The 18,832-nt window shown below is 38.0% G+C and overlaps 1 protein-coding gene across 10 annotated transcripts in view; it reads right to left on the bottom strand.

Annotated features, from left to right (window-relative positions):
- DMD (dystrophin) overlaps nucleotides 1-18,832 on the bottom strand; it is a 2,259,748-nt gene that overhangs the window by 659,148 nt on the left and 1,581,768 nt on the right. For all 10 annotated transcript variants that reach the window (XM_036992000.2, XM_036992004.2, XM_036992005.2 and 7 more), the window contains 2 exons: nucleotides 15,493-15,594; nucleotides 5,555-5,663 (listed from right to left, as the gene is read on the bottom strand). In XM_036992000.2, coding sequence (XP_036847895.2) covers nucleotides 5,555-5,663; nucleotides 15,493-15,594 — 211 coding nt within the window. The remainder of the gene's footprint in view (nucleotides 1-5,554; nucleotides 5,664-15,492; nucleotides 15,595-18,832) is intronic.

Genomic DNA, 18,832 nt, shown 5'->3' on the forward strand with positions numbered 1-18,832 from the left:
GTACATAAATAAATGTACTATGTCTAGAAATTTCTCTAGTACATAAATAAATTTCTACGGCTGCTTTTGGTATACAGTAACAAAGTTGACTGCATGACCCAGAAAGCTAAAAATATTTACTATCTGGCTCTTTAAAAAAAGAGTGTGTTGGTTTCTCATCTAGTTGGTAGCACAAGAGAGATGAGAATTTAGGTTTTTTGACCTACAGTGCAGCACTTTCCTAATTACACTTGAGACTTGCTCTCTCCAAAATTAATTACAGGAAGAGATGGTTTTACCAGTGTTTAATCAACTAGAAACCTCTATTAACTGACACTTCTGTGTGTCTATGTATACAGTAGTCATTCATCTCAGTTATTACCCTGGGACATTTGAAGAACTCCAATATCCTGATTTGGAGCCTTCACATTAAATATGTTCTATATGCAATTTCTTTCAAAATTGCTAAATTGGGTATTGTGGAATGTGAATGTTCCCAGGCCCAGCAGCTTGTGGAAAAGAAAGGATTCACACTGACATTTACAACCAGATTTGCTGGCTCTTTGCCTCCATCTGCCATGCAGGCCTTCAGTCCCATGTACAGGTCCTGTCTACCTAAATGTCTCTGGGATTCTCTAGGGAGTTTCATGTAAGCATGGTATTCTCCCTACAGGTCTCTGAGCTGCTCGTACAGGCAAATACTGCCTGGACTGAGTGTGCTGCCCATCTACTTGAACTTCTAAACTACAAAGTCCTTGGGGGATGCGGGGTGGGGATATGGGTGGTGGTGCTGAAATAACAGGGAGCTCCCCTTGGCATCAACAGCCCGGGATCTTACTCAAATTCCATGAGCTGTTGCATGCAGGAGTAGGGAAGGACTTCTTCCCCACCATAGACCAACGGCACTACTTCTTAAAGTGCACTGCCAGGACCATCTGGGGACCTTTAAGGGATGCACATTCTCAGGCCTTATCCCAGATGTACTGAATTAGAAATTCTGATTTTGAAAAGGCTGAAGCCCAACAATCTGTGCCTCAATAAGAAGTGGGTGATTTTAACATAGGGTAAAGTTTGAGAACCGGACAGAGGACATTGGGTATGGATGGACACTTTCATCTCTGCTTTCCCCCTTTTCCCCAATGTAGTGATTTATGTGGAAAGATAGCCCCAGTAGATCCTCCCATCCCTGTGGGCACACCCCTTTGCAATGCCATTGCAGCTCCTCCCCTTCAAGAGATGAAATCTGTTTGTTGGGGGAGATCACTGAGAGGATGTGACCACCAGGTGACCAGTGAGCTGGACTCTGGCAATCAGAGGCTCCTCACCTCTTTCCCTGTCCGTCGAATGTGGGTTCCACTTGCTTTCCCTGCTCCCAGATGCTGCCCAAGGAAATAGTCTTGAGATAGTGATGTGCTATTGAGACCATCTGGATGGCATATGTGTCTGAGCCCAGTTAAGGCCTCTACATAAATTTTAAGATTCTGGTGGCAGAGGGAGGTTCTATTAGCCTTACAGCCGCCCAAGGACAGTCTCCTAGGTAAGTTCCCTTGCCTGTTAAACCTGCACCTGTCAGTCAGAGTAGCCTGCCTCTTTCTTCAGCCTCTCTCTACCCTCCACACATAGGGGCTGGTTTCAGATTACACCGGGGAACAACTCCTTCTCTTGCCCCTGCCCCTGCCCAGGAGCTGAGAACAAACACTGTCTCTCCTTGAATCTGGGCTAGCCTTACAACTTGCTTTGACTAACAGAATGTCACAGAAACGATGTCATATGAATTTCAGAATCTAGGTGTTAAGAGGTCTTTGTAGCTTTCACTCTTACCCTGTTGAAACACTGCCCTGAAAACGCCATATAATGAAAGCCCAGTCTAGCCTACTGGAGGATGAGAGGTCTTGTGAAGAACAAGGTTCTCCAACCAACAGCCAGCTGTCCGACATCTCAGTGAGATCATTTGTGGCCATCTAAGTCCTATTGATTTGCTAGATGGCTGAATGCTCATGGATGACCCATGCAAAACTTTCGGAATAACTATTCAGCTAATCACAGCCCAAATGCAGATTCACAGACTCATGAGCAAGTAAATAACTCTTGTTTTAAGGCATTACATTTAGGGTGTTTTTGTACAGAGATAGATAACTGATACACTCTGGTATCCAAGCAACAGCAATTGCAAAGAAGGTTTTTTTCAGCATGCTTATTTGTCCTGCAAGTTGAAATAATTTATACAGCTAAGGCAAGACCACCTCATCATATAATTTAAAAGTATGCAGCCATAAAGGAGCTTGGTTTACTGTTTTTTTCAAAGCCCCTTGGGCCTCAGTTTCCATACCTATAAAATAAGAATATTTAACCAGATAATTTTAAAGATTATTCTAGGTTCAGAGATCTATGGTTCTAATAAATTCAGATAAAGTAAAATGATTTCTTACTTCTTAAGTAGGAAAGACACAGAAATCCCCATACATCCAAGATTGAGTTAAATAACACTAACTACAGGCTAGCTGCCTCCGTATCTAGACTTTCCATTAGGTTCTTGGACAGAAAGATAGTGCAAGGCACAGCAAAACAAAACAAAACACAACACAACACAGGCTTTGGAGACTGACACACTTGGATTGGAATCCTGGCTCTTTTTCTTACCGACCGTGTGGCTGTAATCTAGCTATTTCTCCTCCAACCCTTGAAATCCTTACCTTAAAAAAGAAGTACACAACCATGTACTTTGAAATTATTTTGAGGGTAAAGATACATATATATATATATATATATATATATATATATATATATATATATATGTAAAAGTAGCTACACAATAGGAGTACAATGAGAAAAATTCACTATGATGAATTATGTTATTGTATTACAATACAGTATATGAAGTAATCATCATATCAGAACCATATTACAAATTAGGTTTTCCTTTTTTATATTGTATTTATTTCAGGTTAATTTTCTGGAAGTCAGGAAGTGGGGAATATAAACAGTTTGTAATTCTGAGGTTTCAACCACCATGTTAAAGGAAAAAGAATGTTTTATTTGAATGAAAGTGGCTCTGGATCTACTGGACTCCCCACTGATTCTTTTCCTTCAACATTTGTACATTGAAGATTTTTATACTTTATGCCTAGCTCTCTGTCAGTTTGCTATAGGGGATGAAAAGCCCCCGCCTTTGAGAAAACTCCTCTCTCCTTCCTTTCTTCAGCTCTGGCCCCAATTAGCCAGCTATCACCAGGGCGGAGAGCTGAGGGCATCCGCAGACTCAGATGGGGGAGAAGGAAGTAGGCAGGAGATCGGAAAGATGCTGTCACCCGCTGCTCCGGTGCATGTCCCCAGCTCTCTGTGCTGGTCTCTTTGGGCTCCTTCATATTCCTCCATCGTGCTCCACCTCAAGGCCTCTGCTCTAGCTGTTCTCTCTCTGCCTGGAACACTGTCCCCCATATACACACATGGCTCATTTTCTCACTTGCACCAGCTTTTTGATGGTCTTAAATGTTCTCTTAATAGAAAAGGTTCCCTGAACAAAATACAATCATGTCCTCATTCCTGCTCCTTTTCCCTTTTCCCTTGCTTTCTTGTTCTTCTTAACTGTGTTTCTTGCACTTCAGTGTGCACATGAATCACTTGCGGATCCCATTAAAATGCAGATTCTGATCCATTGGGTGCAGGTGGGGCCAGAGATTATGCATTTCTCAAAGATGCCCATTTGACATCAATCTCTGGACTATACTCCACAGCACTGAATATTGAGATCGTTATCTATTTTCTTCTTTATTGGCTCATGATCCTTCTCTTCCAATCAGAGTATAATGTTTCATGAAAGAAGGGTCCATATCTTATTCTGTGCTACATGCTGAGCACCTAGTAGTATGCCCAGTACATAAAAGTTCCTCAATAAATATTTATTAAGTACATGGATTATACATGCTGCTGGAAATCAAAACCGGAACTTTGAATGTATTTCCATCGGAAACATTATTATTACACTTAGGTACTTCACAAGTTAAAGGGATTTTTGTGACATGGTTTTGGAACTTCTACCACGTGTAAAGGAGCCTAAATAAGGACATAGACCCATAATTATCTCCAGAGGTCAACAAACTTATAAACAAATCATTGGAACCCAATCTCTTCAGGGAGTCTGAGGCTGAACATACCACAGAAAACTAGAGAACAAAGACCAAAATATGATTATATAGGGATAAACAATGCATATGTGAGGGAACCAAAAATTAAAGGTCATAAAAAGAAATAAACCTGATACAATTACTTGAATATAAATTCTGAGACTGCAATTTTAGCGTCCCAGATTGACAAAAAGAAATGAAAGTTTGCACATTTTCTTCAAGTCTCCAGCACGATTAAATCTGATTCTGATGACTGCTCAGAAATCCAAGGGGGCACATGAGACACACTTTCCCCAGAAGGTAGGCCACTTTTAACCCAGGCGCTCTTTATGCCTGCCACTGAACTATCAATGTGCTTCGCTGGCTGTGATCTTTCCAGTGCACTGTAGTTCTACTTGATATAAAATAAAAAATCAACTTTACTTGAAGAACCAGTCACCATGCTTTCATGCTCCAATCATTTGATCTTCGACAAGTAGACAGGCAAAAAATAAAACAAAACCAGAAAACCAAAAAACAAAACCCAAACCAAAGATGTTTTTGGTTCTGCCAAATTATGGAATTGGTACAGCAAAGAAGTTTTCTGGCTCCCTTCCCCTGAGACTCAAAGCCAGTATTAACATTGTCATGAGATTTTATGCCTTCTACTAACAAATGAATAGAAAGTGAAATAAAATAGACTGAAAGTACGCAGTAAAAAGAAAAGTGAAAACTAGCTAAATGAAGAAACATTCCTCCCCAAAATCTGCTTGTGTTAGTCACAGTCCATTTTTTTTTTCCTGAACTCAGAATGGAAGAGCTCTTAAAACTGTTTTCACATGGGATGGGGGAGATGTTAGGGGGCTTGTGTATGTTTCTGTGCTTTCAGGGATGTGTACAGGCATAGTTGCAGAATGTTATCTAAATGATACAGGCTTCCCTGAGATGTAATCCTTATACACTTAGTGGAGTATTGGTTGTTGATAGTGTTGCTTACTAGGAATTGCCTTTGGCTCCAGAAAACTCTGCTAAGGTCTCCCTCTCCTCCAAGTGGGCAGCACATGGACACTGACTGGTTGGTTCAGGAATACCAAGGCCAGGTCCTCTCCCTGCAATTCAGGTCAGCTCTGCCAAGCCAGCCCAGGTGCTAAGGCTCTGTGGAACTGGCTGTCGCCTCTGTGGCAACTGAATCATCCATCAGCTTCTCCTGCTGTCCACCCCCATATACCTTTCTGCGTGATAGTTTTTATCTCAGGAGAACACACCCCAGTGTACCTTTATCAACCAATGCTCCAAACCAGAATCCATTTCCAAGGAACCTACTCTGAAACATTTTGCATACTAAATAATACGAAGGTCTATTCCCATTTTCAGAACTGCAACAAAATTTCCTTTTCAGCCAGAGATCACCTCAGTGTTGTGCTTTTGAACAAATGACTACAGCCAAAGAGAATGTGATCCAGGATACTTACGGGCTCCAGCCGTGGTCAGTCCAGGAGCTGGGCCAGGCTGCTTTGCCCTCAGCTCTTGAAGTAAATTGGTTACCGCCTTCCACTCAGAGCTCAGATCTTCTAATTTCCTCTTTAATAGAAAAGCATACATGTTATTTATTTGATTAGCATCTTGAAGCCAACTTAATTCATGAGGTTATTAATTCATTTTGTGAATACATTATTCTATTTCTATTGTATTTTACTTCTAAATTAATTTTTCTGGGTTGAATTCCATTGAAAGGGATTATAATTATTTTAGCCAACCACCCTATACATATTTGTAGATTTTTTGCTACACACAGGTTTTTGCTCCAGGCACAATTTCATTTACAAGTAGAGTGCAAACATTATGAAGACCAAAACAAATAAACAAAAAAACACTCTCACCTCAGCGACTGGCTTGATTCTTTTAAGCAGTATCTAGGGTGGCTGCATATGAAAATTATCCAGAGAACATTAAAAATACCCTCATGTCCTGGCTCACCCAGATCAATTGTATTAGAATCTCTTGGAGGGAAGGGCTGTGGTACACATGGTGGTATGCCACTTCAAGGGAGGACTCATGTCCCAGATGGTGGGAAAGATGTCAGTACACATCCTTCAGTTGTCATTCCTTTCAGAGACTGTCTCAGTCACAGAGCTGCCTTGGCCAAGGGCATGCCCTTTCCAGGGCAGTGCTGATTCAATGACAGACCAAGGTAATGGTATAAGAGATCAGAGAATTTAGCTCAAAGAAGGACAATTTTGAAGGGCCATTTCAGCTTCAGAACTCCCAGTAGAGTCAGCCAAACATGTATGTGGTGCTGGTATATGTTTAATAACTGGCTTTCTGGGGGTGACAAAAAACCCACCCCCCTGATTTTAGTGCTCACCAATTTCTATGGTGTAAATACTCTCACCATAGCCAATTTTAAGTTACTAAGTTGTGTCAAGTGGCTCACAAAATGCCTGAAAATTTGACAGTAGGCCCTCATGAGCAGATACATCATAGGGTAGCCATATGATTATTTATCACCAGTAGAATGTGTGCATTCTACTGTAAATGTAAGTAATATCTGTCAGTTCTGGGTTGAGGCTTTTAAAAAATGAATGAGGTATCTCCACCCTTTCTTCCCTTTCCACTGGCTGAAGCAGGGGACTCTAAGGTCTTAAGGCAAACCTTCTCAATGGATTAGGGAGAGGGGGAGATTAATCCTAAAGTCCTGGAGCAGTGGTTCTCATACTTTGGGATTATCAGAATCACTTGAAGGCCCTATTAAACCACTGACTGCTGGGTCCCAGCCCCAAAGTTGTAGATTCAGAAGGCCTTGGGTAGGGCCCAATAATTAGCATTTCTAACAATTTTCCAGTTGATGCTAATACCGACTGTCCAGGACCAAAGCCTAAGGTATCCATTAGACCTAATGAGTTGCCTAAGCATCTATAATGGACTAGGTATGTACCATCCTGACAGAAATTAAAAAATAAGCCCTTAAATCATTTTCTATAGGACTTAATTCTCTTGTGGAACTCAACTTGATAAAAGCTGCCAATGGAATAAATACTAAAACAAAAATTCTTCACTTCCTATCACATCAATGAATATAACTCTTTATTAAAATATAAGGCTTGAATCCGAAAGCAAACAAAAAATTCTTCTGATTAGTGAGGAAAAGTACCATTGAAATGGCACATGGAAGATATTTTTCTATTCCGACATCGGATCTAAACACCGAGAATTAAATATTAGAAAGGGCTATTGGATTAATGTACATATTTGGTTTCATGATTCCCCTGAGAAGTTGCAGTGACTTCACAAGGACAGAATATTAAAGAGAAACTAGAAGTAACCATGCTGATAACAAAAAGTAGAAATAGATAATAGGAAGGAGATAATAAACATCAAAACAGGTAACTAGCAAGTATAGTGATATTGGTCATTTGTTGACAGGAAACAGTGCAACATATGATGAACTATCATCCTACATCATTTAACTTTTATGAAGTCACCTGTATGTGCAGAGAGAGAGACACAGGTTGACAGAAAGAGAGAGAGAAATTAGACACTGATTTAAACACTGCTGGAATCTGCCCACTCTTCCATTCAGTTAGCATCTGGCCCCCGAGTCAGCGGGCGAGGAGAGATGGGAGTTTGCTGTTCCTAAGGTTGGCTTAGGTTCCACTTTCTTCTCATAGAGAGTTTGATTCTAATATTTAAAAGTACGTATTTATATCACAACCTGGCTTCTAAAAGCAAATTAACTACTTCATCCGGCTCTGAACAGAAGAAGGGTGATTTGTACTGAACTTTGTATTCCACATGCATCATTGTGTTATTAAACAGAATGATAGTTGATGCTCACAATGACACGCTTGAAAATTAAGAAAAGTTTAAATTACACTGTGTTTTAGAATCAGCAGTCTTGGATTTCAATCCTAACTCATCATGACTGGTTGTGTGATCATTGGCAAATCAGACAGGTCACTCAGATTTATCATCCTTAAACAATGGACATAACACTACCACCTAACTCAGTTTGTTGCAGAAACTAAATTAGACACTTCATATGAAAAGAACTCTGTGAACTGTAAAGTGCTATAAAATTGTTGGTTAGTTATTATGCACTGCTTAATGAAGCAAAACAGAAGATAGCCAATAAAAGTTTTCATTAAAATAGTTAAAATGAAAGTATTTCGATGCTTAAAGGACCAGGTTTTGGTTATCCTGAAAATAACATGTTTATATATTCAATTTCCTTTTATTAATATGTGAACTCTGAACAGCCTATTAATTTATTCAAAAGTTATCTTTTGAATGGGGGAAATGAGATATTACCATAATTCCAAATGTAGGGATTTTGAAAATTAAGCAGTACCCGCAACGTACCACAAACATCTAAGGTTATTTCAAAGTGTCAAAACGCAGTATGCTCAGAATTGTATATTCCCTAATCTTTCATAATTATTAGCAAATAACATCCCACTGAGTGGCTATAGGTTTTGATTTTGCTGATCACAAAACCACTCTTGGCAACTTCTTCAAGTATCTGGCGCACTTTAGAGTTGAACTTCATTATTTATATATTATGGGACGTTCTTTTTACTTTGGTTTGGTTTTGCTTTTTGGTGCTCTGGCATGTGTCCTTATTTTCTATTCTCTCCCGTTTTCTATTAAGTTGTAAAGTTCTTCCAGGTAGCACAAATTGCTTGGCTGTGGCGACTAATGCAGCATTCTTCATGTAATAAACTTGAAACAGTTCTCAATAAAAACTATAAAAAGTAACAATATGCTAATCATGTTAGTCATCTTTCACCAAATTTAAGGGAATCAAATATATGTCTAAATTCCAACATCTTTAAATATAAAATCAGTGAGATAATAGTTAGCAAGTTCTGTTCTTGATTAGATTTCCAGAATTTTAAAACTTTGAACGTCCTAAGTGACTTGCAGGTGCCAGGCTTTCCTCACAGGAGCTCAACACTTATCAGAATGGACTTGTATTTTTCTCCCAAGCAAGAAACTCTGAGATCAGTTTTGAAAAATGGCCAACTTAGTTTCATTCTAGGGGACATTCGTAGTAGGGCGTTGTTTTTCTTAGTATGTAATTTTCTTTTGAAATGGTCATAAAATGTTAAGACAATTATATTAAACAATGTGAAATTTCTTCTTTATCAAATGCTGAAACGAATTACAAGAAAACACCATTTCTGAATATAGCTTCTTAATTTTAAATGGAATACAGTTTTAAATTCTGAGTTCGGGGTTTTCAAAATTTAAAAATCTTGTATTTTTCTCTTGTGGCAATGTTTGGCATGCAATTAATATCTGCTAGGTGAATAAATCAATCCACCTACCACTGTATATACACAGGCATGCACATGAATATTGTAACTGAAACATCTGTCTCTATAAATTCAATTAATACAACTGAGGACCAGAGGTGAAATTCAAATCTCTAAAATGCTTGCCCAGTTTCAGCAGAAGTTACTAAGTAAGCCTAAATTGAGACTTTTCCCCCAAATATTTCTTCAGGAAGGAGTGAGCTGATATTAGCCCGTATGCTTCTTCTGTCTCCACTGTTTTATTGGGAACAACAAAGCTGCAGACTCGCCTCAGATAATCTCAAGAGATATGAATTTAGGATGCTTATAGAAGTCATCTGACAGAATTGGTTAATTAAAAAAAAAGTCAGTAAATAAAGTTCATAAACCATTAGCAATTATTCCTAAAGTAAAACCTTACACTTACCAGTGGTAAAGGCTATTGTAAAGTCTTTTGAGGACAGTTAAAAATAAAACCCCAAAACAATAAGTTATTCTGATGGGTTGATAAATAACACATATCTAAGAAAAATGAAAAGATTGTCTCTCCAAATATTTTATAAATGGGCAGCGAGGGTGGGGATAAACATTCCAGTGATAACACTGAGGAAGTGAAAGCTCTTCCGGTAATTGGCAGATAGCTAGGCATGATGGTCTCAGTTTTTTTGAACATAAAAAGAGAGTCACAGAAAATAAAGTAGACAGAGACAAGGCACCCCAGGGCCATGTTTGGAATGAGGCAGAGACAAGGCCACTCTGCCACCACAAAAATGACTGATGTGGGACACTGCTACTTCTTTAACAGTGACAGCTCTGCAGTGCTTTCATCCCCTCAGCTTCCGTATGAAAACTGTTAAAGATACTTGGTCACCACATTGACTGTTTCTTAACAGCATCTAATCCAGAAATGGCTTCCACTTCCCTAATTCTTCTTTAGAATCACCCAGCCAGCTGAACCCTGTAGGCAGTTCTTTCCAACACCCTTACTGAATGGTCCACAGTCTCTTTGGGGAGATTTCTCCCTTGCTACAGTAAACTAAATAATCCTAACTTTTGGATTATAGGTATATTCCCAGTAATCTTTGGATAGAGAGCTTTAACATCATACTGGAATTCCAGCAATGCCATATTGCAAAGAACATAATGGCGAGCTCTAGAATTCTGGAGTATACATATGAAGAGAGTGAATGAACTTGTTTCATAAAATATAAATGTGGCAAAAGCAGTATTTCTAATTAGTGTTACTTAATACAATGTGAGATTTCAAATATGGAAGTGATGCTCAATTAAGAAATGAAATATACTTAGGCATTTGGCAAGCTCATCAACATACCTAAATGTTTATGTCTATAAGTTGCTCAAAAATCTATTATAAATTGTATCTTCTCAATGGGAAAGTGGGGAATCTCCATAAATATACATCTTCTTATATCACCTTATATGCAAGCATATGTGATTAATATTTATTCAACCTCTAACAGTCTTTTTTCTCATTGTAAAGCTAACTTGTACTTAAAAAAAATGAAATTCTGCTACTCATGTATTAGTATATTATAAACTCTCTCTAATGTTACTCTCTTTCTATAATTCTTCTCCCAGCATTTTCCACCGACATGGACATTATGGCCACCAAATGAGTCAGTCAAAATTGATCTGTTCATTTGTCAGGACAAACTTATGCCTGTTATCTCTCTATTGGTTTCTAATGTTACAAAACAAGTTGCACCAGGTAAATGAGATCATATGTCTCATAGACGATTTGTAAAATCCAAATACTGTTATAATTGTAATATTTAATGGGGCAACATTTTGACCAAGATACCAATCGACCTGCTTTACCATATATATAAACCTTCAGATGTACATCTGTTGTGAGCAATATATTAAAAATTATCAGGCAAGAATATAAACCCTAAGGAGGTTCTTGAAAATCTTAAAATGTTGATGTTGGCAGCAGAACAAACTCGTTGGGAGAAAAAAAAACAGCTTAATCTAGTTAATTAACAATGAAACAGCTGGGAAAATAAAACATTGTTGGTTATGATTGACTGTAATTGAAAATGACTAATGATGCTGTCATTTCACAGCTTATATCTGAGGAAATGATGCCTGGAAGATTATAACTGCCCTCTTGACCATTTGTCTACAGCAATTATTTTGTGTTAAAGGTTGGGGTAGAACCCTTTAGCTAAATACAGAAGGTTCCTAACACTTTACTTTTTCTGGTACATTTAAAAAGAATTCAAGAGCAGTAATAAAATATATTATTCAATTCACGTTAGCAAGATTGTTTTTGATACTTTAAAAAAGTAGCAAAGCAAACCAGCTGGTTTCATCTTATCACTTCAGCAAGTAGCCAAGAGAATGCTCAGTTCATATAGAAGTAATAGAAGTATTTCAGGATACATACATGCTTTTGAAATTTTTTAACAGAAAGAGTAGTATTTCAAGGTATGTAAAAGAATATGAATAGAAGAAAATGTCTTCTTAATTTCAAGAGAGTTAAAAAAATTAACGAAATAACACATGGATTATATACTTTTGTAGCTGTCAATGTTATGTTACTGATGACAGTTCTTTTTCTACTTTTTAACCACTAAATTGGGTGCTAGTGAGGACCTGGTCATTACTCTGTGGTGGAAAATGGAACATATTGAAAATGGTTACATCAACCACATCATCGTGAAATATTGTTACCAGAGGTTTAACTTAAGCAAAATGTTAAACAATGTATCTAACCTATGCATCCAATCTTCAACAGTTTCTGAAGATAATGGAACAGTACACAAATCAAATGAAATAAAAATGGGTGTGTGTGCGTGCATGTGTGTGGGGGGGGGGGGAAGAGGGGAGAGAGAGAGAGAGAGAGAGAGAGATGGAAAGCAAAACAGAGATGCTCAGTTCCTCAATCATATTATTTTAAGATTTTTCCAGTAATTCTGCATCACAGATCTAGTGCTAAATTTTTGTTATTAGTAGAACTCTTTCATATTGTTTATTTGACCCTTAGAAGTCCTCAAAGGAAATAAGGATGAAGTTGGTCAAGGATGACAAAAAAAGAAAAATTTACCACCTCTGAAAATCAAACAAATCTTAGAGAAGTTGATGAAGTGAAAACAAAAAACAGGAAAAAAATACTGAACAGGGATGAGCCCGGCTCCTGCACAGGACTCAGCATGTAGGGCGAGCATAGGAGCTGAACAGACAGGCTGTCTGCTGCACAATGTGGAGTTGCCAATAGACAGTCGATTTCCTAAGAAACAGAGTAATTCTCTGACGTGTCCTTAATTAGGATGTCTGCAAGCAGTGGACATGCTAATTATCCACTTAAATACTGGATCTTACATACACAACCTTAAGGGATTTCCATTTTCTTTCTTAACAATATCACTTTCTTCTTCATAACTGTTATAGTTTCCAAATGTATGTCCCCCACAAACCAAAAGCAAACTTCTTCCATAAAGGTGCACTGCAGGCTACTTAGGCCTGTTTCCCTTCTATAAGGGATGATAAACCTGTAAGTTAAGGAGGAAAGGCATTAGAAATGGCACAATTTTTAAATTTTGATATATGAAATCTAAGCTGAAAACAGGCCTTGTTTATGTACTATCAGTGCAATGGCTTGCTGTTCAGAAAAAAATCATTTCAAAATAAGTTTTCTGATTTACAGAGATTTGAACAGTCCCCACAGCTTGCTGCCTTATATTGCTGGGTTCCATGTTCTGAACTACGAGGTCATTGTTGAGCTGCTAAGGTTTCAGGATGTAAAATCAACTCTTTCTCCCACCCTGCAATCTCCCAAATCAATCTTGCACTTTTGCCACTATCAACCTGGTATGTTGACTCTACTCCAAACGCAAGGGATAAGTAGTAGAACAGGAATGAGTTTTCACCTAAGTTCTGCTTCTCCCAAATGAGCTCATTTGAGAGGAAATGGGAAGGAGGGGAAGCGAAGAGGAGAGAAGACTGTCCGTCCTAAAACACGGTTTCAAGGGATGTGAAAAGAGAAGGCAAGTTCACATCCCCTGGGTCTTTTATTTCAGAAAGGTAATTCTCCTTTTACATCACTAATGGGGCAGTAGAAAGCAGATATACTTAGACATGGAAGGTGCCAGTTCTGTGGCCCAGGAGTTGAGGGTGTGGGTGGTGGTGTGATAAATTAGTGTCAGCTGCTTGGATTGTTGACATACAATGAAAACAAATATTTTCTTTCTCACTTTCTCTTTTTCATAATAAATGCTCACCCAACTAGTATACTTACTATCTGTCAACACAGAAAGACGTTACAGAACTATTAACTATATTCTCCGTGCTGTATTTTAATCTCTCTAATTTATATTATGATGGGAATTTTGTGCCCCTTTATCTGCTTCACCTATTTCACCCACCCACCATAACCCTTCCCCCATGGCAACCACCAGTCCCTTCTCAGTGTTTATGAGTCTATTTCTGTTTTGTTTTGCTTTGTTTTTTTAGATACCACATGTAAGTGAAATCATATGGTATTTGTATTTCTTTTCCTGGCTTATTTCATTTAGCACAATACTGTCTAGGTTCAACCATGCTGTTACCAATAGCAAGATTTCTTTCTTTTAATGGCTGAATAATATTCCATTGTACCTCATTCACTTTCAATTAATAATTTTCCATTTCTAACAAAGGCACAAAAGTATAAGCCAATTTAAATGCACCTTTGTATTCTGTAATAACTGTGTCAAACCCTGCATAAAGTCTTTGAAGATCAAACAAGAGTAGACAGAGTGAACCTACAAAATGGTCCATTTATCCACTTCATTGCTTGTTATGAGAGTCACTCTGTTAATCAAGAAAGGCGTCTGCTTGAGGACTGGCTTTCTTCAGTGCATCTAAATAAATTCTGAAATTTGTTGCTTTTAGCACCTTCTCTATCTCTTCAGTCTAAATACAGCACACATTATTACATTATGAAAATTATCATGTCAGGGTTGGAACTGGATATATATTGTTTTGTTGTTGGTGTTAGGAGTGGGGGCAATGTATTCCTGCAAAAAAAAAAAAAAAAAAGAAAGGTCTATTGATACCTACAGAGAAATCTGCCTTTCAGCATCTAGTGTTTGGACATTATGTTTAGAAGAAAATTTCAAATTTACCTAAGGAAAAGCCCCTTGTAAACTGTAAGGAGAACAATCTTCTAGAAACGAAGCATGGGCCAAGCGAAAGCGGTGACCTTACAGACAGAGTCTAAGTCATGGTGATGCTGTTTGCAAGGACAAACCAGTTCCATATAATGAGGTTATTGACCTGCACTGTTTTAGAATACTTTTAAACAGGAGGGTGAGGCTCACTAAATCTCAACCTACAACATTAGCTAGAGAAACCACAACTGATCAATAAACAGCCACCATTACAGGCTCTCAGGAACCTTCAGCATAATGGGAGCCCTGAGAATTTGGTCAGGTACAGAAAATAAAGTAACTTATACCTGATGTCTATTTATCACTGGATTCTCATTTGCAAATGGAAACCATCGATTAGCTCTTTTATTCAAAACAAATGTGTCTTCAACTTCAAAACATACACAGGGAAAGGAGAGAAGTAGAAAGCTTTCTCCCAGAGCAGCATTTCTTACCCCAAAGACAAGCAATTATGTGACATTTCACTAAAAATTCTTAACCCAATAAAGTGTCGAGGCCCGAATGCCTATTTTCCTCTTTCATAAGAGGAAAGGGACCATACTGGGATTTTTTTTACAGCTGTTGGAGACAGTATGATGCAGTAGCTTGATTTGAATTCAGCCAAACAAAATGAAAAGCATCAAGGCTGGCAAACAAAGCAGTAAAGCCTCAAAGAATTTAATCTACCTTGAAGGTGGGACTGCTTCTTGTACTGATGGCAGCACACCAGGACAGAAATGAGTCCTTTAATGTAATGACTCATTAATAGCCTTCAGATCACAATATATAAATAGGATATGTTGATCAAAAAGAGAGCTCTGACTCTGCTACTGTGGGATGGCCAATATTTCTTAACAAGTTATTCCATTGATTATAAATAGACCACGTCAATGGCAAATGTACAACAAGGGAAGCATAACCCATTATGAGGTAATGGATATTGCTAAGAGGTTGCTTCATTACCTTCACTGGCTGAGTGGCTGGTTGTTCTTTGTACAAACGCTGCCCTTTAGACAAAATCCCTTCTACATCTGGCTGTTTAGCTTGAACTGCTACTTCAGTTTCCTGGGGAAAAGAACACATACAGTGCAGATTAACTTCACAGTTAGCAATAAAATTACTAAATTTAAATATACCCTTGGAGACTCCACATGTATTGCAGATCAATTTCTGCATGGTACATATAGGGGCACACAAAGAGTAGCTTTTAGTGCAGAGAAAAGAAATATAGGTCTTTCTGAAACACATGGAAGTTTAAACAAATTATTCAAAACCTTCTTGAATTGTATCATAACCCTATTAAATAGAAACCCAGACACTAACTTTCTACTTTTCAAAAAAGTAGAGTGCAAGAAGTATGATTTGCAAATATGATTAATATGGATGAAAACAATTGTTAGCTTCAAAAATCTGGTTAACCCTCATGTTCAATGTACTTTACACACTTCCTATTTTAACGGATTCTCTTTTGGGCTTTGGATCCTGAATTTCGTTTCAAAATAGAAACTTAATTCCTGCCACATCACTGTGAAATTATTGTTTCTCTCCAAAAAGTAAACACTAAAAGCACAGTATCAAGACTTATTCATTATTAAGCAGTCAAATTAAATAGGTCTTCTGAGGAATGATTACATTATTTTGAAAAACATGTTTGTTTTTTCCTTAGTCTAGAGATGACTGAAGCATTATCACGAAAACCACAAAACGAAAATCAAAACCAAAAACAAACTAAAACAAACACCTCTTTAGAGATATGAATAAAAAAATGCTGTCTCAGGGGCTTCTGTCTAAATCTCTTGAAGAGAGAACAAAAGAGATGTGCATAAATTGAGGCTGAAGGAAGTGAAGTTAAATATTACAGAAGACTTTTTGGATGGAACACTTGTTAAAACACTAGGATGGAGTATCGATTAATCGATGTCAGGCATCATCAGTTAGGGCTTCGGCAATCTTCCCCAGATAGCAACTCCTGATTAACCCATCTCTCTCTTCCTCCCTCTCCTACCCTGTAGCCTCCCAGCACTGCTGTGTGTATGTGTCTTCATTCCACTGCTCCTCCCTTTACATACTGTGTATGTACCTGTTCTGTCTCTCACCATCAGAGCAGGGAGTCCTCTGAATCTAAACCACTCTAACCTCATATGGCACTTGCAACTTATGGGTGCTGAGTACATGCTCTTGAGTGGGATTATTTCTTCAGTTGTTATTATAATAAAGACCAGTGGGAGGTAGGCATTTTGGTGAAAGCCTTCATAACATTAAGATTAGCCCTGTCTACGAATGGGCATGTGTGCAAAACACACACAAACTTTTACGATAATTATGGCAGAAACTAACCCCCAAAATATTAATTGCCTGTTTAGGATAAAAACTTCTAAAAGTGATTTTAAAAAATTGTACAAAATTCTAACACACTGAAATTCAGAGTGTACTCTCTGAGGGTGGGGTATTTCTTCCCTCCTTTAAAATTGTTTATAAGGGTACTCAGTGTAAATGATACCATACCTTCAGAAAATGACCACAAACAGTCAATAATTTTACCCGTATTACAGGTATGCAGCTAAGTGATTAATACTTATGCTTTTTTCTGCCTGCCCCTAGTCTTCAATTGCAAATAAATCGTTCCAAACCATTGCAAAGCATTGGTGCTACCATTCAGAAGACACTGGCAAATAGGGTTTGGAGACTGCACTTGCTATTACAAGGAATTTTCCCTTAGGAAATGAACGCACACATTTTTATTCATGAAATTTTCATTGGCAAATGAACAGAAACAGCAGCAGGGGTGGCAGTAGGGAAGCCCAGATATTACTATGAACTCTGGGTTCTAAGGAGGTGCTTGCTAGATGGACTGAGGAAAAGGTGGCCTCATGTGAAATGTCCATATTTTACACCTGCAAAACGTAAAATATTGCCTCTCCAAGCCACCAAATTAGCCCTAGATTTAATCCTCCGATGAATGAGCATTGCAAAGTCACATCATTTCCCTTTATAGAAATGCTTCCTAGTAGCACATCCTTTTATCACTGTACTGTCATCTCTCCATCTTTCAGTGAAATAATGAAGTTTAAGTACTCCATGAGATTTACCCTTGATCCTACACAAATAGAGCAATGGGTGAGAAAAGTCATGTTCAGCTCTCAGTTCTTTGTGGTTACTTTTCCTTGGCAATGTTTTTGGAGAACCAAATCTCTAATTGCATGCACCTTTGATAAATCATTTTAGAAAGGCCATTTTGAAGATAAATTTCGACAATTTACCTCACTACATTTATTTGCAGTGTGGATTTATTAGTTGAAAGATTGGGCAGTTATTCAGGGCTAAATATCATTGCTCAAAGAGTCAACTGTAGTAAATTCAATTAAATTCACTTAAAATAGTCTTTAGTATATTTTTCTTAAGTGAATATGAGAAAAATACACTAAAAGAAGCTGATAGTCATCCTAAAAAAATGGAAGTATGTATGAAATCAATTTAAAATTTTTGATATTGCTCTATGCAATTAAACATGACATAGAAAAACTGAAAAGCAAACAACTCCAGCCAAACCCCATAACTGTGGAAAGATAAGGAAGCTCTGCTAAAATCCTTAGCTGTGCTGAAAATGTCAACGAACTGCTATACTGATAATAACTGCTGAAATAATACTAACAAACTAGTTGACTGTGTCAAACACTGTGTGTTTCATTCATTTTTTTACTCATACTCCAAATAGAACAGGGAATTATCGAATTTTACAGATGCTGAAATGGAGGGAGATTCGGTCAATTGTCCAAGATCACATAGTTTACAGATGCCAGAGCTGAGATTATAACCAGGAAGTGTGGGCCACGAAACCTGTTTCATCTCTTTCTCTGATATGGATAGCGTGTGTATTTGTGTGCATGCTAAAACTGGCAGCCATATATATATATATTTATTATTGAGGTATCATTGATATACACTTTTACGAAGGTTTTACAAGAAAAACAATGTGCTTATCACATTCACCCTTATTATCAATTCCCTCCCCCACACCCTATTGCAGTAACTTTCCATCAGTGTAGTAAGATGCCATAGAGTCCCTATTTGTCTTCTCTGAGCTATACTGTCTTCCCTGTGACCCCCACATACAATATGTGAACGAATCATGATACCCGACAATCCCCTAATCCCTCCCTCCCCACGCGGCGTCCCCACCTCTCCCCTTTGGTACCCACTAGTCCCTCCTTGAAGTCTGTAAATCTGCTGCTACTTTGTTCCTTCAGTTTTGCATCATTGTTTTCTTCAGGTAAATTCCTGGGAGTGGAATTCCTGGGTCAAA

The sequence above is a fragment of the Manis javanica genome, chromosome X (genome assembly GCF_040802235.1).
Source record: "Manis javanica isolate MJ-LG chromosome X, MJ_LKY, whole genome shotgun sequence".
Classification (NCBI taxonomy): Eukaryota; Metazoa; Chordata; class Mammalia; order Pholidota; family Manidae; genus Manis; species Manis javanica.